The 22,251-nt window shown below is 32.0% G+C and overlaps 2 protein-coding genes across 3 annotated transcripts; one reads left to right on the forward strand and one right to left on the reverse strand.

Annotated features, from left to right (window-relative positions):
• Positions 1–2,601: 2,601 nt before the first annotated feature.
• On the forward strand, positions 2,602–8,283 carry LOC134260788 (nacrein-like protein). 2 transcript variants are annotated; one of them, XM_062743332.1, is made up of 9 exons: positions 2,602–2,758; positions 3,667–3,837; positions 4,302–4,474; positions 4,743–4,835; positions 5,021–5,092; positions 7,201–7,263; positions 7,395–7,509; positions 7,783–8,008; positions 8,206–8,283. In XM_062743332.1, exons 1-8 carry the CDS (start codon positions 2,608–2,610, stop codon positions 7,974–7,976), a joined length of 1,032 nt encoding a protein of 343 aa, XP_062599316.1. In that variant the 5' UTR covers positions 2,602–2,607; the 3' UTR covers positions 7,977–8,008; positions 8,206–8,283. The 2 variants fall into 2 exon arrangements, with proteins under 2 accessions (XP_062599316.1, XP_062599317.1); XM_062743333.1 differs by lacking the exon at positions 7,201–7,263.
• Positions 8,284–17,794: 9,511 nt separating this feature from the next.
• On the reverse strand, positions 17,795–21,712 carry LOC134260789 (uncharacterized). The gene is made up of 4 exons (XM_062743334.1): positions 21,499–21,712; positions 20,600–20,728; positions 20,149–20,377; positions 17,795–19,723 (listed from the first exon to the last, which is right to left on the reverse strand). The coding sequence occupies exons 1-4, from the start codon at positions 21,580–21,582 to the stop codon at positions 17,889–17,891; spliced, it is 2,277 nt and encodes a 758-aa protein (XP_062599318.1). The 5' UTR covers positions 21,583–21,712; the 3' UTR covers positions 17,795–17,888.
• Between the last annotated feature and the right edge of the window lie 539 nt (positions 21,713–22,251).

Below are 22,251 nucleotides of genomic sequence, written 5' to 3' on the forward strand. Positions count from 1 at the left end.
GTGTTCCATGGGTACAAAACATGCTAATTATTTTAAAAATAAGTAAATTAATTTCTGTTAAACTGAATGGAATGCAACTTTAAACATCAACAAAACAAATATTTTTACATATCATATTTGTGCTTATTTTAAAATTCTAGTTGTAATAGAACGAAGATTGACATCGATCTCGAACTTTCGAACAACCCTTTTACCTAAGTTTTTATCTCCGCTTGTTTCAATATTTGGTAAAAAAAAATAGCTCCCCCCAAAATTATACACTAAAGATAATTATGTCAAATAGGTGAAAATCTCGACATCAATTATTCATAACCGATTAAGATCTGATACGGATTCATAGCCAGATTAGCATAATCTTTTTCCCACGCTTACATTGTATCACCAAATTATTTTTTTGAATATCCTTTAAATGATGAAAGGACGTATAAAAACTATTTGGTGTATTCATTGCTTATTATTATAAACTCTGAATGTCACTGTTTACGGGAGAGATTAATATGATGCATTCAAAGCCGCATTACATGTATTAAGTATTATAATAACAGATTTATTATTCTCTTTAAGTAGTCAGTGACAAAAAGTGTTAATATATAACAGTAATGATTGTTATTAATCATCATTTTCATTAAAAACGTTTGCTACGTAAATAAATGATATCTTTATAACATAATGTAATTTCACTGTAAATGCAAAATTAAAAGGAAAAGCTGAATAAATAATGAAACCCCAGTGTGTGTTCTTTTTCAATAAGAATAAAAGTTTTTGCACTTACCATTAATACAGCGTTGAGTTTACATAATTTCGTTAGATATTGGTGGCGTCTCCTTATTTGAACCGTTCTAGAATAGACTTAAAGCAAAGTTATCTTAAAAATAAGAAGTGATAATAGTTATATTTGCACTATCACGTGCATGGTGTTCATTTCTTTCTGAATGAAAGTTTCTCTTTTACTTCAATGCATTTAAAATTATTTTCGTTAATATGTTTTTTTTATTGTTCCTCTGTAATCGTTAGTTTATGTTTACTTTGCTTAATATGTTATGTCACTTTTAATTATTTATATACTTAAACATGAACATAACCCATCAGCAAATTGCGTGAGGCTTTTAAGACTTTAACGTCATGAATTTTAAATAATATTGCATTTTTCATATTTCAACAATCTTATAATGGATAATGTACATGTACCTTAATGAAAGCAATGTAGTTCTCTGTTAAGATGTTGGTTTACATTTTTGTAAGACAGAAAGTGACCTTAACAAGACCAACATAAAATCAAGTTATATCTTTATACGTATAGATTATATTAAGCTGCCATTTTAATTGTTTCTTTTTCCCTCTGTTTTAAAAGTATTTTGTACGTGAGAAAAAAAATTTAATAGGTTTCTATAACCATGCTTATGAAATGTGCATTAAATCTCAAAAAAATTTATAGGTAAAGATAATTGAAAATGACTTAATCTTAAATTGTTTTATTTTCATTCTTTACATGCTATTTATGTTTATCTTTAGAAAGTGTATCTTTATACATATATATATATATATATATTTTAAATTACACGATTATTTGTTTTTTACCCAATTATTTTTTTATTTCAATTCTATGATAATAATTAACATTTGCATTTTAAACACTGAAGCCAATATTGCTATTTGTCAACACTTTTTACTAGTTTATCCTTTTACAAAGTATGCTCGCCAAGATATAAACTTACAATAAACTCCAAAAATGTTTCTGTAGATACATTTCCCACATCTTCGCTAGCCAAGTGTCCGATTCGTTTCCCTCGTCTCTGAATCGGACACTTGGCTAGCGAAGATGCATGGAATTTTACATAAAACCTGCACGTTGCCGCAATCGTCGCAGAGTAAAGATTTAGGTCCTTAAGCCGCGGGATTGAATCCCATTGCTTGACTGGAGACCATTCCCTTGGTTCTAGTCCGTATAAACCGATGTCCCGTATCACAGAAGGTGTTGGCACTAAGAGAACCCCTCCCTGCTCAATGGCCCTGAGACAGTGCCGAGTATAGGACAAAAGTTGTAGCGCCCCATCATAACCCCCACCCACCTATCGGAAAGTGACGGTGTCTCCATATGAGTGAAAAAAATCAAGATGGACAGTAAACAGCGAAGAAACAAACAATACTTACATGTATGTCGGTAGTTTTTATCTGCTTTCCAATCAATACCTTAATACAATGTAGTAATTCATGCTTGACTCTCCGTTTCTTTTATACGATATGACTTTTTTTATCCTATGTATTCATTTAAAAGTCTTGACAAGAGCAAGCGCCTTAATTATAATTAAGCTAAATAAAGTGTCCATTAATTTAAGAAATTCTTTACATGTGTTAGCGTTGACAAAATGAAATTGATACAAATGGTACCTCACACTATATTTCAAAACTTTTGAATTTATCTATTGCATGTAATCAAAAGCCTTCTAGAGAAATTTTCACATAATGAATGACTTTCAAAATTATGGCAGGAACCTTAACGTGTATATTTCCATCCAAAGGTTAGCACAAAATCACGTGGATTAACACATTTATTTCTTCATAAAAGCAGCAACAATTTCGTTTTCGTCTCACTCGATCAAATTTGCAATGTTAGTGTTAGTTTGCCTTTGTATACTGTATTTTAATACAGTAGACGGGGTAGGCTATGCTGGTGTCAGGCCTTCTTCACGTAACAAATGCTATTACGAAAATATAAAGGACGCTCATTTTAGTTACGACAGAAAGGATTTCTGTGAGGGTAAGATTTGGATTAATTCGAATGTACTGAAATGTTAAATTGATTTAGGAAAATGTATGCAATCATTTGTTGACCAGTATCATATTTTCATAGCTGCAAGTTTGTTATACATGACAATCATTTTACTAGTTCAATACTCTTATTCTAAACAAAAGTTTTAGAAAATCTTAAAAAAAAAACAAGCTAGCAGCTATGACTTAAGGTCTTTAAAATATTTAGAACTGTTTTTCCCGAGATACTTTCGAGGTGTAATGTTGTATTATATATCTTTTACTTTTATATTTTTCGGGCAATTTCACTTTTGCATATCTTGTGCCGTCAGCTATAGTCGTTCCAGGATAGAACCCTCTGTTAATTCTGTTAATTGGGGATAAAAGTTCAACTCCCAAATATCTTATTAGGGAGTCAGAGGTTATAGCGTGACCGAGTAACAGAACGAGATGATATTTTGTCTATATATAATTCTCCACAGACACCTGGATTTTCATCAACCAGTCACTAAAAAGCCAAATATCAAAAAATAATATATTAGGAGTAGAAATACATATATAAATAAAAAAAGCTCAGATGCCTCTGTTTTCTGTCATGGTGCAACTGGCTTCTGAATTTAAGTTAATAGTTTAAGTCTAAAGATGAAATGATTGGAAAAAAATGGTTAGGGAAAGCTAAAACGGGCGAGTCCAGCGCTTTTGAATTCAAACATACATGTATATTAAAAGCTCATAGAATATGAAGATTATTCACAATTGTGATCATTGTTATATATCATAAACAGAGAATTTCTGTAAAGGACGACTGAACATAAATTCAGATACATGTACATGTATTCAATTGTTCGGGTTTCACATGATTTGATTATGTGATCAACTAAAGAATTTCATCTCCCAGATATTTTTATTTTGTTTTAGGTCCTTTTGAATGGTGCAATGTAAACAGATGTTGGACAACTTGTGGCTCCAAAGAAAGGCAGTCGCCCATCAACATAAAAACAAGAAAGACAAGGTCTTTAAAACGTTACCGTGGAGATATTGTGCTGCAGGGCTGTGATACAAGAGTGAAAGCCAAAATTTATAATAATGGTATCGTCTACTGACAATTTTGATTAACATTAAAATATTTATCATGAAGTTTAATTAATGATTAAATACGTGTTGCACAAAACAAAATTAATAATTATATTTATTGTCGTCTGCATTGCATTTCTCATTTGAGCAACTGATACAAGGTAAAAAAAATTCATGATGATCACACAGCATGGTAAATTCAAAATATATATATAACCATTAAATTATGTTAATTTGATAATTCTAGATAAATTGTGAAGAAAACACCCCGTTCGTATTTATAATTTTCATCCGATATTGACAGGAAAGATTCTATGAAACCTGTTTACATGTATTTAGTTCTTTATTTCACATGATTAATGTATTTGTTCAAATGGTCCATAATAAAAGTATGAAATAAAAAATCTACTTGCAATTAAAACATCACGTGTACGTATCACTAATAAGCAAACTATCCTTCTGTTTTCTGAATTCAAAAGGACATGCACCGCACTTCGAAGTGAATAAAGAGGAACAAGGGAAAATAACTCTTACCAATGTTCCTTATAGAAGAAAGAGAAAATATAACTTCGCACAATTGCACATTCATGTAGGCAAAACGAGGAGGAAAGGTTCAGAACATTCTATAAACAACAAATTTTATCCCATGGAGGTATGGCAAGGAAGAGTCTACTTAAGTCCTAAATACAAAATATAAGATTTAAAATTTCTTTTACTTGCTTTGGCAGTTGAATGTAAGAAAAAAATCTTAAATTCTTCATTCAAATCAGAGAAATAAAGGTTAAAACGTAAGATGTATAAAAATTACCTGTAAACAGATCTAGAGTGTTTCTGTATATTGCACGGGTAATATTGGTAGTGATTTCTCTTCTTATGCATGAAATGGATTTTATAAGATATGGTATTTATTATCCTTGCAGGCTCATTTGGTGTTTTATGACAGGAGGTACAAAAACATAACATACGCTAAATTCAGTCCAGAAGGATTGGTTGTGCTATCGGTAATGATCAAGGTAAGTACATTCATCTAAAGATTTCTGGCATTTAGCATTAAAAATGTGGAAATACAGTACGTCAAAATATAAAGATAAAATTAAGAAAATATTTTGGTAAATGTTATTCTGGTTTACAATACAGTTGTAAAAAAAATCTAAATTAAATTTCAATTGAAATAATATATCATCTATCATGTTTCAAGGTACAACGTGATAATGACAACGATAAAGAGGAAGAAGATGATAAACAAGGGCATAAAAGAGACCATGAAGACGTTTGTAAAATAATTTTATTAGATTAGTAATCCATTAAAACACAATATTTAGAGAATTTGTAGAAAATATGTTTGGTCCAATTATTGGTTTGAAATATATACCAGGTAAAAAGAAGAGAAGTATTTATATAGGTCTTCTCTTTTTGCTTTTCTCTTTTTAGAAGATATGTCAAGATTGTTTATTACTCTAAATTTCTGTTTAATCCGCTGGTAGAAAATTACGCGGATTTCTTAAGCTGTCACTATATGCCTTACATTTACATTAAGTATGCTTGGACAAATTTCCGCGGAAAGTTTGTGACCGCGTACATAGTGTTAATTGATACTAAATGTACTTCTACAGTATTTAAATGACTAATTATGATTTTGCTACATTTGAAAAAATCTAATGAGGAACAATCTGAGGAAGCATCCACATGTTTGCTGATTATTAGTTTAAAAACTCATCGAAAATTTATCACTCATAATTAGATGCATCTACGTATATATACATGCATATACATATGGTGGAGAGCTTCGAATTTAGATTTGAACTAAGACCTTAGGGCCAGTGAGCAGTAAGAGATTTATTCGTTTGTTGTTGCACTTACTTTTATATGGGACCTCTGTTTATACATACGGTCTCATCCGAAGGACCTATCTTCACATTCTTGTTTAGGGATTGCGTCTGAAATGTTCAATTTAATTTAAGAATCAACACCCTACACCGCGACTCTGTTTTTTAAAACTATAATGTCATGGGGCGTCCACTTTTAACGATAAAATTAAATTTAAAATTATACAGTCATGTAGTTGCCTGATGTGGCTCTTTATACCCTCAAGTATTATGATTTGAATAAAGTTGAATCTATTCTACGTGAGAACTCTTCCATATGAATATGAATCTTAAAACAAAATGTGTCAAGGTCTGTCCTTTCTTTTCATTTATAGAGTTTTTGATTTCCCTATGCAGTCTTTTCTTATCTTAAGGTTAACCAATTTGAATCCAAATTGTGCAAGAGGATAGTCCTTACAAAATGACTTGATATTAAATTTTTATTCTTGACACGGAGATTTTTTTAAAAGAAGTTTTCCTCTATAGTCTAATGTAAGACTTTCATCGACTGTTATAGTTGCGCTCTAACCCAGCCGGAGAAATAGTTTCGTAAACAATTGTAATAAAGCTTTCTTCCCATCTTTTTTTTATTTTGATCTTTCCAAGTTGATATAGAGAAGAGGTTAAAAACTTCCCATCAAAGGACAAGATAGGGTAACAGCCGAATCTGGCCCCTTATTTGATATAAAAATCAGAACAACGGTAGAATTGTGATAGTTTGTAGTTCAGAAGTTAAAATGATCCTCACTTTAATAAAAGCACTAATTTTGATTCAAAGCTTTTATGGAAGCCACTAGAGGGCGCAGTAATAGGGCATTTTCTAGAATTTCCTCAATTCTGGTGGAATTTCGTCATATTTGGGATGCAATTTCTCTTCGGAAAACATAGAGCACAAGCTTGCCTATCTGAGATTTTTACACAGAAATTGCATCTGATATTAGTGTATAAAATATATAAGTTCGGTAGATAGGCAAGCGTGTGCTCTATGTTTTCCGAAAGAAAATGTGCTGTAAAATTGCTGAAAATTTGCATAAAAATGAGAAATGACGGAAATTGACCTATTTCCTGACCTCACTTTAGCCCCTGTACATTCCAAATCTTAAAACCAATACTCATTTTGTAGCAGGGGTGACAACAGGTTTTTATGGATAAACTGTTGGATCATTCTGAAAGACAGCCAAACTTGGGGGCCAAATACTGCTCTTACCCTATCTTGTCCTTTCCACTGGTTATTTATAATCAAGGTCCTCCCTCCTCAAGTGAGTGTTTGCTGCTTCATTAAAAAAATTAATTTTGAATTCTTTTATCCAGGAATGCATTTGGGTAGTTAAGTCGAAAATTGACCAAGTGGTTCTGGAAAAATATAAGTACTAAAGTTATAACGACAATGGATAAATTTTATTTTAAAGCACAATTGAGACTTCAGCTCATGATCAGGTGAGCTGGATGCATTTAGCTTTTTAATATTCTTTGTCTTCACACATCAATTCATCAGAAACTGTTTCTTTTAAAGATTTGTGACAAAGTGCACGTCAAGAACTATGCACGTTATTACAAAAGGAGACGCTACAAAGGGGTATTGTAAACCTTTCACTTGTACATATGTTTACATGCATTTATTGTAAAAGTAATTGTTAAATCGGAAATCTTTCTTTATTTTTGCATATACAGATTTATAATATGCTAAAACATTTTTTTTTTATTCAGTATCGTCGTTGTAAAGTGAGGTTTGCTAAAACACTGAGTGAAATAATGACTACATACTACGGTAAAATAAGGATGTATAATGGTAAAGGATATACAACAGAGACACGGGAAACACGTAAGTCATGTTATATACATGTTCATGTAAAAAAAATAAATATTATTGATTAATTATTATGATTAAAAAAATCATCTGAAGAGAATGTTAATTACCCAGTTAATACTACTCTTTCTTTATCATCAGTGTAGGTTGTCTGTTTCATAAAAATGTTTACTAATATTAAAATGTTATATAGATTATTTTTATTTTTTCAAACAGTTTAAAGGTTCTATTTGCATGGAATGTCTGACAGTGTGTGAAAACAAAAAAAAAAACCAAAATCTTTTGTAGAACCGCCATGTCATCCAGAAAAACTTCAACAAAGTTTCATTAAAGAACACTGCATAATGAAACATGGTTCTTCACATCGGGAAGTCTCAGTATGTGGAATTTTACCTCTAGACGTCCTTCCCTACGACCGTAGATTTTATACATATAAAGGATCTTTAACCACACCCCCATGTTTTGAAACTGTGAATGGATAGTTCATAAATGTCCAATAAAAGTAACACGCGAGGTAAGAAATCAGAATCATCTTCATAATAGAAAAAGAAACTAGACTTTAAATAAAGAAATCTGAAGTTGAAAAAAAAATATAATGTATCTAATGTTTCTTGTGTTACTCCTTTCGAAGCATTCTTCTTTTTATACAATGCAATTCAACGGAAGTAAAATATCTTTGAAACTGTTATATTAAAATAAATGCATTTCTAGGCATTTCAAGCATTAAGGAATGTTCAGGATTCCCACCATGATCCGCTGTCAGACATGGGAATAAGAAGACCTCAACAGGTTAGTGTAAAGCTCTATAAATCAGAAGCGTGAGTAATACATGTATATGAAAAGAACAGTTATAAAGTAGAGTAGGCAAAATAACGTTTACTTATTTAAGAATGATTCTGAATAATGCTAGATGTAATTAAAGATAAGACTATAAATTAAGTGCAATAAAGTGATACGAAGAAAAAAAAAGAGACATAAAGATTTTAAATTGGTTTTCAGTCGATGGAGAAGTTTTATTTAAAAAAAATAATTCTGACTTTTCGTCATGAAACCAAAATATCTGACAGTCATTTCTTACATGCTCTCCATTCCGCGAATCAAAATGTTACAAGCACGGCTTCTGTCTCTGTTTGTCTCACCCCTAATGTTATTTTGTTTCACACTGTCCCTATCGATGAATCAGTAGATTTATGTAAAAATCAAGTGTTTTTGTAATTTTGATTTAGATAAAGACATGGAAATATATAAGTATTTAAGATGACAGTGTTAAATGTAAACCCCACCCCCAATACACCCTCCTCAAATAAGATATAGTCCTTAAAAGTTATAAAACAAAAATAAACATTTAGTTAACTTTAGGGAAACATGATATGTACAGGTACATCATACATATTTATAATTTGCGTATATAAGTTAAACTATTTTGTTTTCCTCAGAAAAATAAACATCCCGTCTTCAAAAACTTTTAGTGAGATTGAAGCGCACCTGAGGTATCACTGGCCTGGTTGATATATGTACATGTACCACAAGAAAACATATTATATTTTTAACTTTTCTATGATCACAATGATGTAATTTCTAGTCATTTTAAAATTATTTAGAAGTGAGTGAATTGTTAATATACAGAACTTGTAAATATATATGTTGTTTACTCCTTTTTTTTTTATTAAAAGACAATAAATTATTTGTTTTTTTTATTTTGTCTTATTGACATTTTTACTCTTCTGATATAAGAGAGGGCTTTAGAGCAACTTGTTAGCTCATGCAGCATTAGCTTATCTAATGTTAATCTAGCAATGATGTACATTTCCATATTCCGTTTTTTTGTCTCTTACTATTCAAAATGGTTATTTTATCTTAATTAATTACAAATAATAAAAATAACATTTATTTGAAAGAATTATTAAATCCAGTTGGCGAAATGAGCATTTGAAAGACAAAATACGTTTTAAAATGAAAAAATATCAATTGCATTCGATATTCACTTTATTTTTTCTTTAATTATTTCAATTTATATTCTCTCTGTGTTTCTTGTGTCCCATGGATTCAGAGACATCATCTTCATATATTTTATATTTTTATTAACAAAATGTTTGCTTTAAGTGAAAATTTTAAGGAATCTATATCCTTATTTCTTCATATCTAAATTACTTTATGTAGCCAACTCTATACCATATAGAGTATATAAACTTTAGATTATTCTACGTACTTAAAATGATATTTAATAGGGACGTTTTTAGAAGAAGCTATGAGAGCAACAAGGGCTGTCAAAGTTTGTCTGTAAATCCAAAAGCTACACCAGTGCAATAATATTTTGATAATGTTGTTTAATTGCTGAAAAGTTACCAAAAATTTTATTTGGTTCACATTTTAAAGGCATGTGTAATTACAAAAATTATTTATTTTTTTTATTATTTGCTTTATTTGTTAATCATTAGTTCCCGTGTGTAAACAGTCTAATTGGACTGTATTCTAACTGATATTCAAAGTTCAAAAGTCTTTATCAAGGTTACACATAAGAGAGTATCATTTAAAATATGACATTTTTCACTTCAATGATGTTGTTTGTTTTTGCCTGCTTTAGCCAAAAAACAAGCTCAGTTGTCTGGCAGGAGAACTAAGGAACATAAAATATATTTGTCGTTAATAAAATGTTAGGATTGATTCAATTAAAATACCTTACAAATATATATATAGGGAAATGACTCAGGATATCTGTAAAAAGTTTGTGCCGTTTTCTCTTCAAACATTGCATCAATATTAATTATATATTCAAGCACATGAAAAAGGTTTTAAGGCGTTCAAGGAAATAGAAGCAATATTTCCTTGTTTTTAATAAGAGTTCACAATGTACAGGGTACTTGCATTTTAAACCGAGCACCCTAATAATTCATTTGATAATGAAATATAACTTTATTCTGGTTTTGTTACCAAATGCAATACAACAAATTTTGAGTGGTGGAATTTGTTCAAAATTCGGGTAAGAAATTGTGAAGAAATGCATTTTGTTACGTTAATATCTTGATCAAAAATTAAATATGTTCAACTTCAATAAAACAATTGTATAAGAATATGAATTCTAATGCAATTATTTTGTAAAACACCTTTTGATTGGCTAATGCACTGATGTTTGAAGCAGTAAAACGAGCATTAACATGAGTGAAAGCTTTTCATTGTGACGTCATAATAGAGCGATGCAAAAACACAATGCTCCGTGACGTATTTTATATAACGAAACTCAACAAAATAAGACGTAAACAACAAATACAATGCATGAAATGCATAAGAATGGGAATAACTGATCTACTTATTTGTTATTTGCGACAGTTAATGCTGATTTAACGGTCGCAAACATCCGTTTTACCGTCTCCGATTACGCGTCGCCGGTAAAACTCAGTTTGCGACCGATAAATCAGCATAAACTGTCGCAAATAAAAAATTAGAAGATAGTTATTCCCTGAATATGTGGAGATAACAAACAGTATTCAAGCCCAAAAGTCCCTTAACCAATATTTAAATTTGGAGCAGAGCTGACACACAAACACATACAAAATATCAGCGGGAGGATCAGGTGCAATGGAGGAGAGAGAATCCCCTGCCGACCGGTCACTTACAGGTACGCTGTGTGCGTCTTGTCATGATCAGAAACTACCGGAAAAGTCCGTCGAAAATTCAGTTTGTAAAAAATGGCCTTACGATAAGTATGAAAAACGTCATTGGCCATTAGACTTCATGATAAATTGTATTTGCTGACAAGGCCAATTTAGTGACCATAAAACTTACAAATGATGTAATTGTAATGATGACAAAATGAGGTCAATGTATTGACGAAATGATGACTTTAGACATGGCTGCTGATATTCCCGTTTCACCAACTTAGTTGTCAATGATTTACCCCGTTTTAGATATTGTAAATATGTAAAGTATGATCTTAGATATGTAAATATTTATAGCAATATCTTGCATATGGAATCATTTGAGCGATATAAACCACATTATGCAATGTTTATCGCTGTCTTAGTACAGAAGTTAACGATTGAAAGATTATTGTCATCAAGAATATCATAAAGCTTCGTTGTTAGATTACCATAAAGGCCTCTTTCAAGTGAAATATCCAAATATGAAAAAGATTTGACAGAGTCTATGGTATCTTCTATTTTAAGCTTATTTTATTCAAAGCCGGATTTGTCCTATCGACATACATGTACATGTAGGAATTGTAATAGGAAATCAAAGTGTCAACGTTATCATTAAAGTTAACTATCATTATGTAGTATTTTTGTCAGGGATACTATATAGTTAAAATACACATCTACGATTTCTTTTCAAACTAGACAACTTGTCCACGATTTTATGGGACATGCAATATTTATATTTTTTGATTTTTTTACATTGAAATTAAATGATACATAAAACCTTGTTATTGAAAAGAGAACCCTTGATATGCTGTGAAAACTACCAAAACGTTGGTGAAGACTGTGAAGGTATTATAATTTATCCACAACAATCGTACATTAAAATAAATTTCACTTTAGGACTGACATGGGGGATTCTTTCGGTACCTGTGGGGCTTTAACTGACATAAACTCACCACTCATTTATATAAATTGCTAATAATGAAGGTAGGTATTTTTCTTTAGATCTAAGGAAGCTCTAAACACAGCACACCAAAGAGCTATATTTGTATGGTAGTTTTATGCCATTAGACTTATCTTCCTTTAGAAGTAGCATAGAAAAAATGACTAGTATTTACAATTAATTACATAATTTAAGCTGATTTTAACAGATATTCAAAACTTTATGTTAGACCAAGAATGAGTACATGTAATTGAGTTATTTCCATTAAATTACCCAGTGTTAGTCTAATAACATTTTACTGCGTAAATAATTCAGGTAGCCTATGTTGAAATGAACTAAATAGTCTCATATGCAAACCTTGTTAAGATTTACTTTTTCCAAGTCCCCAAAAAGTTTTGTTAGTGTGTAGAGCTTCCTTAATTTTTCAAACAGTCGACGCAATCATCTGCTCTCAGTGGTAACTGTTATATTTGATACATTTTTTAATACATTTTACTTACTGCTGCATTAATTCATCTTTTTTTACTAAGTGGAAGCATAGATAACAAGAAAAAATTTTGAAAAAAGTTTAAATACACGTCTGATTTTTTTCTTCACGAAAAAAAATGAAGATATTTGAAAGTATATTTGAGATATGTGCATTTGGTCTTATCTAAATTTGCATATATGTATAATAAGTTTTTAACGTTTTTGAAAAGAGATCATCTCTGGGTATCAATAAAAATTGTTTTCATAACTTAATTAAAATTGAAAAAAAAATTACATTAATAAACAGTTGTAACGTGAAGCGGTCACCCATCCAAGGGTTAAACAGGCTCGCCGTTCGCAGTACAGTTAAGGCAACACATGAAAAAAATATGGTAATGAAGACATAATGAGGTCTGACGTCATGACAGTTGCTCCGCCCTGATTGATCCATATAAGGAAATGGTGCTCAAAATAACAATTTACCGATATTTTCAAAAATTTTTAATAAACAGCAATATCTTCATGTTGAAATAGAAAATACTTAGTGATTTTCTCGTATGTATAATATCATGTCTGTAAAAAAATTCTCTTTTTAATGTGTCGTTTGTCTGCATTCGGCTTCAGCCAAGCGCTTGCACTCGGTGACACGGAATGTTGTTTACATAGATCTAAAAACGTGACGACATCAGCTGAGATTTGCAGTGGATTTAAATGCAATAACCACACAATCTTAAAAGAAAATAGGGATAAAATAAGAGACATGGCATTGCTTCTTCCTTTTACGAGAATATGAGGACATTATTTCGGAAAATAGCAGAAAACTGAGACGATATGCACCAGCTCCGTAGATCGATCACTGCACTGAAATTCAAGGCCAGGTATGTTCAGATGTATACGCATATGTAGGTACATGTGTAGATCTACAATATGTAGACATGCTTTTGTTAACATAAAAAAACCAAGTGTGCTCATGTTCATTTCACATCATATCACAGTCAGTGAAAAACTGTAATGCAGTGCCTTGTGTGTACCCCTGCGAGGTGAAATTCATAATTTCAGGAACTTTTATGAATCGTTCATGAACATTCATGATGTGTTCATGAACGGTTCATGATTGGTTCATAAAGATGGTTCATGAACTTTATTCATGAATATATTCATAAAATGTAGTTCATGAACAAATGATGAATTTATATGAATATTGGCAATTTTGACATTTTAAAGACAGAAAAAATGTAGAGTTCAAGGTATTATGAATGTTCATGAATTTTCATGAAGACTAAAATAATTGACAAAAATGAATTACAGAAAACACTCATTACTCTCATAATGCAACTTTTGCATGCAGATGCAATTGTTGAACAAGCCCCTGGCATAATTTATATTTAATAACATTCTTTCACCAACTATCTGAAAAAATAAATCATGAAATCTCTAAACATTTTGTGTTTTTATTTGATTTTAATCAAACAAACACTGCATCACCCTTGACAGCATTTTTTTTTCAAATTGATTATTTGTGTTTCTTCATAATTTAAATTAAACGGTTATATTCATCATAATGTGCTTTAAATAATGTCGTTTTTCATCACACAACTTTGTTCGACCGAATTTTCTCTAACATCAAACTTTAAACAAGTTGCAAAATAAAAAATTCACAGTTTCTTTTACAATGTTTTTTGAGACAAATATAATAGCATATACCACTCAGATGTACAATATAAGCACACTTTTTTTAAATGTGTGTATTCTAAATGAAACTGCAAAGCATTTTACATCAAAGGTTATTAACAGAAATATCCAAGAAAATATAAGATTACTGGGGGATCGCCTTGGTTAAATTAATGATAACCAAGTTATGATATACATGTATGTAGTAAACTAAAGTATGCATTTTTTTTAAATAAGAGGTTAGATTCATTAAATGACATTGGCCAAGGATTGGGAGAGGTCATTGAAACCTCAACAGGATATACAATTACAATAAAGTGCTAGTGGCCCTTGTACATTTACTGTACAAAGTTAGTGACTAGAGTGACAAACACATGTATTAAATGCAAAAATATATGTAGTACACAACTACATTGATACAAAGATCCCATAAAATGAACAGAATGTTCGTGCCAAAGATCCCAATTATGGAAGATACAACATTTCTGACATGTTGCTAGAATCACATCCTCAAATATCCCATGAAATTTGCAATAGAGGGTTGACAGATAATTGGTGTCACCAATGGATTCTCTTTTAGTACGAAAGCTCAGCAAGTTCGATGTTGATCATTCCAACAGACACTTCAAACTTTCTTTGCACAATTTCTGAAAGAGGAGATGACCATTTAAGATGTATCATTATTGATATCTGTATAAATGTATGACAAATAATAAACTAAAGCTCTACAAAACAATTGTTCTTTTCTACCTGGCAGATCAGTTAAATACTGTAGAATATGAATTCACTATCTTGCAATTTTTTGTTCAAATTAGGATTAATTCTGATAAATGTAAAAATGTGAAAAGTTTATAGACAACAGACAAACACAAGACTGTGACTCTGATCAAAAAACTGACTTAGGCCTTAAAATGGCTCAGGTGAGCTTAAATGAAAAGGCTAGAGCTGAAGCTCAATGCTTGACTAACATTGAAAAAAATTAATTTTAATTCATGTGATTTTATTGATTAAGAAAATAATGAAGAAATCTTACCATTTTTTTTATACAGTTCTTGTCCTAAATCTTGTAAGCATCCAGATTCCTGTAAAATGCATGTATACTTCATAGAAGATGATATCTTTGATTATATTAATATTTGATCTAAAATAATTATACATACCCATGCAGTTAGCATGTTTAGATTACCTTTCAGAATTCATTGTTAAAAATAATAAGGAAATGGAAATTAGGCATGTTAAGAATATAAATCTTTAAATGTTGTTTACTTGGCATAGTTGCAATATTTTTTTTAATCTTATGCTAAAAGACATAGATTAATAAAATCAAAGTTAGTTTCTTTGTTTTGAATGATAATTTGAGCTGATTCTCACCATATATTCACAAGCCTAGTGACTGATTGGTTAAGCATCTACATGTATATGCACTTTATCAAAGGCCAGGGCTGTGAAAATCATCTCAGGCAATGCAGCAACTATTAAAACAATCGAAACATGCAAGATAAGAGCTGAAAATGGTCATGAACATGCATTACAAAATATATAATTAATTACATGTACATCATACTCGATAAAGGTACAGGTAAAATTCTTGACATCAGTTCGATTCCAAGCAAGGAAATTCGGGTTAAAATCAATGATCTTAATGATATGTATAGATTTGTTAAATAATTATTACAGAAATAGTGCTTGTCCTAACGATTTCACCGTCGGGCATTTATGTATGGTGCCCGGATGTCTACGGATTAATCAAATGTAGCAGAGACATTCTTCGTTCGAGGACACATAAAATTCTGTACAATATTGTACCTACCGGTCTTAAAAATGTCGTCATCTTCTTCCATCTCAAGCTGACCATGATCCCCCTGTTCGTGGCACTCGTTCCAACTTTTCTTCTGTGGAACATCATGATCAACAACATGGCATTCGATATTTTTGAAGTTCGGTAAAATCACAGGAGTTCGAAATTTTATCAATAAAGTCAATAGAAACCACTCGATTGACCAAGCCATGAGCTATGCGTAAGCATAGCGAACAGGAATGCAACGTGTTTTTGGAGAAATCGAGTATTTCGCGTTTACCCACCGCTTTTTCAGCACCGCTCGTCAGCATTCATAATAAACAACAATTCTATACTAAAATTTGCTTTCTATCCCTTCTCGAATGCTGTCAATATACACACTTTCTTCGAGTTCAAGTAAACATTCGTTTTTCCGAGAAGCCATTGCGTGACGTCACATCAACTGCGGACCTGACAGATTATTATTTCGATCGTTTCTAATAAAAAAAAATAAGTGGTTCTTAATTGTTGTATATACATACATTTTATATATTAATGGAATAAATTATACTACTTTAAACCTTCTAATATTTTTAATGGCGAAAAACCATGTCGAGATTTTTTTTGAAAATTAAAGGGCGATAACTCTAGTTGCATGTGCGCGAAATTTGAAAGTTGAGAAAGTAAAAGAAATCCTGTGAAGAAATTCACGATGTCTAGCAACTTTTCTGTTGCACTTTGGTAAGTTGGTGATAGTGTAAAGCAACAGGAAATAATTTAAAAATTCTCTAGATTTATATATATAGTAATTATGTGCACCATGACAGTTATAAATTATCACACAATGTTAGCATTTAAAATACAGAAATGTAATGGATAGCCTAACTACATTGATGAATATAGGTATAATGTGAATTTATAGCAGGTAAGGAGATCTAATTTAGGCAGTTTGTAGCTGTATAAAATGCATGTCAAAAATGGAAAAGGGTATAGCCATAGTGATATAGACAGGGATAAATTCAAATTTCACATAATATCTAAATGAAAACAAACACAATGAAAAAAAAAATCACTTGATTCTGGCTCCATATACATGTATCTTCAAAAGTAAAGTACTGTGAAATCAAAAATTATCTTTAGTTAGCTTTACTGTAAAATCACATTTTCATGGGGTCAAATTTGTGTGGTTTGAGGAAAAACGTTGGTTCGTGGGGATTTGATTTCGTGGATAAATAAATCCAAATGTTTAGTAGTTGAATGTGCATATTAAAATTAACATTTCATGGTGGACAAGAATTCATGACTCTTTTCATACCTTGAAAACAACAAATATTAATCACAACAACCCCCCCCCCTTTATGACTGCTGAGCTTGAGTTGTCAGAGTAAGGCCAAAATAAAAAATAGTCTTGTTTCCTGCTACCCGACCTACCCTATTTTGTGCACCAACCCTTATGTTTTTTTTTATCTTATGGGGAAAAAATTGTAAATTTTAGAAATTTCATGTTTCAAAAGTGAAAAAAATTATACTCAAGTTGTATTTCATGAAATATACATGTATGTTTAAAATATGAACTTTCATAAAATTCCATTTGAGACATGGATTTTCACTTGGAATGATGATATTGACCTTAGCTATCTAAGCTATGACATGTTCAATTGGTTTTGTAGTAGTTCATATATCCAAAAAATACTGTTAAAAAATAAAATAAAAAAAAATAAATAAATTCCCTACCTACCCTATTTTTTTCTGACTGGTAGCAGGAAACAAGATTATTATTTTTTTTGGAACTAAATATGTATATATGCATTCAAATGTGTTCTGTCAGTAAACAACTTTCACTGTAAGGACTTTGTGACAATGAAAATGTTCAAATATTTATTATCAGTCCTTACCCGTTTTACTTTGATGATTTTGATTTGCCTTTGCCTCTCCCTTTCCCTTTTTTACTGCAGCCAGTGCAAAACCACGATGATGCAGATTTTTTAAGAAATGCCTCAGTTCCTTTTAGATTTACACACTTGTAATGGAACCAGCCGTTACATTTGTCACATGCAATGCTTTCGTTCTTAGTCTCTGCTGGTTCCCATTCACATTCAGACTTACACGTCTTGCATATGTAGACGTCTTCTTGCCCTGCTTCATCAACTTTTGCTTTCTTTCCTTTTGAGGAGGATTCCTCTCTATCACCCAGAGCTTGAACTTTTGTTCGTAAAGCTTGTTTCTTTTTCCGAGGCACAGATGTTTTAAAATGATGCAGTGCATCAACAAATGCAATTCGTATAAAATGTTCTGTGACATCTCTAAAAAGTTGCATGATAAGTGTTAAAAAGAGTTCATCCTCTATTTCTGAATCATCACTAAGGAAATGTTTTGCACTCAGACTTTTTTGGGTGACCTGGTTTAACATTACAAAAAAATTGTACACTGGCTCACTCACAATGGTAAGTCCATGCGTAGGGCCCTGTTTGAACTCAATTTCAGTCATAGTGTCTTTGCTTGTATCAATGTCTTCCTCTTTTACACGAAAGTTCTTTAACATGGCCTGTTTCCTGTACTCCAGTTTACGAAGTGTTCTACTCTTTTTGCTACATTTGCCCACTGCTCTAAGCACTGATTCTTTAATCCGCTTGTTGACTCTCTGAATGCACGCACCAGCAAGATATCGAATTTTTCCCTTGGCAACAGAGGATAATGTAGAACTTATTTCTAATTTCTCTGCTTCTTCTGCTTGTTTCTGTACTGTAACACTTGCTCTCTTTTCAATCTCTTTCTCCATTAGCCAAAAAGCTAGTTTGGTAGACAGTTTATTTTCCATTTTACTGACATGTTCATGTTGGAAAAGTTTCTCAACAGACATAATATGCTGATCACTTACCACAAAATTATTTAACTTGGTGAATGATTGAGTCCATTGCTGAGGTGATTTCGGTTGATCATTCATGATTCCCTTGATCTTGAAATATAAGAAGTTGATATGCTCTGACATTAAAGTAGAAGTAAACAACTCTTTGGGTAAGTTAACAATGTAAGGAGCATGGCCCAATTCACTTACAAAGTCATCAATGCTCCAAGGGGCTTCAAGTTGGGGAAATTCAACTGTTACAGTATTACTCTGCTTTGAAGGACCCGGTAAATCCTCTTCAATATTTCGGTCTTTACGTGTGTCAGACTGCATGTTAGATGGATAAATATCCTCTTCAATATTTTGGTCTTCCATTTCCAATGACCTTTGTTTGCAGCAAAGTAAGTCGTCTCTGAAAACACAAAAGTCTCTCTCATAAAACTCGTACACAAAATCTGGATGTTTAGCACTTGCCGCTTTTGGATTAAAATTCACAACACGTAATCCACTTGTTGACACAGCTCGTCCAATAGCAACGCCCATTTGTCCAGGAGCGAAGAATGAATACGAGTCCACTTCAACATTGTGTAATGTCTGTCCTTGTGCACGATGAACGGTCAAGGCAAATGCAAGAATAAGAGGAATCTGAGTACGACTTGCTAGATTTTTTCTTTCTCTACTGTCATAAACATCAAACGTAGTCTCAGATACTGTGACTAGGTTACCGCTAAAGTTAATTACAGGAGGACTCCCCCTCTCCAAATGATGAACGGTTCCCGTCATCCCATTGAACAACCCTGCTGCTAAGTTCTTTATCAGAATGACTTTTGCTCCTTCCTTCAGCAGTAGAGTTTTAGGAGCAACACATCCCAGTAATTTCCTGACATCCCCTGAAATTATACAAGTTAGTGTTATATTGTGTATAGATATCAATGGGTGTTAACTTGGTAAAAAATTAACACATTTATATGAATCATGAAAATTGAAAAAAATGTAATTGTTCGGTCAATCCTAGTCATAATACAATAACAAATGCAAATGAAATACTTTGATTGATTATATTCTTATCCTTAAACTATTTGAACACATTGCGAAGCTGTCCTAAACACGGCATGGGGCATAACACTGAACAAATGTGAATTTGCATTAACCAAGGAATTGATGCTTTCATGTTCATAATGAATAAATGCTGTTATACTAGCTGTTCTTGAGAGAAATTGTAAATGACCCAAAAATACTGAAAAACTATAATTTATTTGAAGAATTCAAAACTGTGAGATATGTGAGTCTATGACAGACAATACAAGATATATACCTTTATCTTTGGCCTTGAAAGAAAACATTTCTCCCTCCATTTGTTCGAGCATATCCTGATTAACCACACAAGCATCAAAATTGGTCCCAAACAATCTAGTGATGTCTTCAGGTGGTGCATCTAATGGCCTGTCCAAGCTTCTTAAGAATTGGACCGTCTCCTCAGATGGTCTTCCATCACATAATTCGTTTACGGCTTTTATGAGGGGGAATTCACTCTGACGGAGAACCTGAAATACAATTTATAACTCTGCTAATGATCTTAATGTTAGTCCATTTCATAAAAATACATGTACAGTAATTCTTTTATTTTACCAATAGTTTTAGGGAACTTGATAGACAAAAATTAAGTTTCTCATTCATATCTATATAAGCACAGTGCATGATGCAAGATTGCGCCTCAGTTGCATAAAGCATAACGTTCATCATACATTACTGGTTCTTCTTCTTACCTCCAACAAATTTATATGATGAGGAAATGTCAAATTGAATTTGTTGCTCTGGAAACAGTGACTTCCATCATCATCGTATCGTAAGTTTGGGACCGGAGGTAGCTGCTTAAAATCCCCACAGCCTATGACCTGTCAATGTAAAACAGTACATGCTAACCTTATTTGTAATTTTCTGTATTAGATTACAGTATACACTTATTTAATGACTACTAGGTAAACAGTCAAAATGTTGTCCCGAGGTAGTGGGGAAGACCTGGATAACTGTTGCCCGAGGCCAAAGACCGAGGGTAACAGTTTCCCAGGTCTTCCCCACTACCGAGGGACAATAGTTTGACTGTTTCACTGAGTATCATTAAATAAGTGTTTTATTACCTAACCTACTATATAATTGATTAAATTGGAGTAAAAACACACAAACATTCAATAAAACGTTTTCACAACTGTTTATTCACATACTTGTCTATTAATTAGCTGAACACATAATATAAAGATTAAATTAATATTTTTAATTTAAAGTAATACTTAATAAATGGATTGTTTGTGTGTTTTATTTAAATTTGATTAATTATAGAGCAGGTAAATAGTGATGTCGTGATCATCAAAATGCTTGAATATCACGATGACGCTATAAACAGGCAACAGTTCATTTTGTGGCCCGGTCAACAGTTCACAGTTTCATGATCACCCAAAAACATAAAGTAAACCGTGAAACAGTTGAAAATGCCTAATTATAATTTATATAGTAGGTTAGGTAATAATATGTAATATTATATGATTTACAAACTTACACAACCATTTACTAATTGTTAGCAAGCAAACTCTAGAGAGTTTAAATCTTTACAATTAAAAATATTACTCTAGTAATAATTAGTATAACTTTTCATAGATAATGAACAAACCTGCATTCCTCCAAACACTTGATCACACTCCCGGACATGGCGACACACAAACTCTACCATGTCAAATGTCCGGGAGGACAGCATGCTTATTTCGTCTATGATTAGGCACTGTGCTTCTCTTATTCTTTTCTTCGCCTCTGCAAACCTGTCATCTCCTTGGAATAGCTCTGCCAGGGTTTGGTGAGAATGTCTACCGTCTATAATTCCAGCCCAGTGGTGTATGGTGGTGGCTCTGTGGCAACGCACTTTGAAAAAATTACGCACTTTGAAAAATTTTTTCAAAGTGCGTTAATTTTTGGGACCATGTTAACGCACTTTGAAAAAAAAAATTTTTTTTCAAAGTGCGTTAATATCGACCATATTAACGCACTTTGAAAAAAAATTCTGCATGGCTTAGTCAATATTCCTACAAATCTCAGGTATGATAAATTATCATTTGAACCTGATTTGATACTTTTTGCCCCCCGCTTGAAAAGTGGGGGACATTAATTTGGGTCTATCTGTCCGTCCGTCCGTCTAGCTGTCCGTCCATCCGTCTTTCTGTAACGCTTTCGTTTCCACACGATATCTCTAAAACCCTTTGAGCTTTTGCAATGAAATTTAACATAACAGAATCTTTGTGGCCTAAGGAAGACCCCTTTTGAATTTGGGGTCAAAAGGTCAAGATTCAAGGGCGTAAAGAACTACGAAGGATAGTATTATTCTTCCGCCTATCTCTAAGTCAATTCTCAAAAGGTAACATATTGGAATGAT

The sequence above is a fragment of the Saccostrea cucullata genome, unplaced genomic scaffold (assembly GCF_032062105.1).
Source record: "Saccostrea cucullata isolate Sc308-1 unplaced genomic scaffold, CSIRO_AGI_Scuc_v1 ctg1244, whole genome shotgun sequence".
Taxonomy (NCBI): domain Eukaryota; kingdom Metazoa; phylum Mollusca; class Bivalvia; order Ostreida; family Ostreidae; genus Saccostrea; species Saccostrea cuccullata.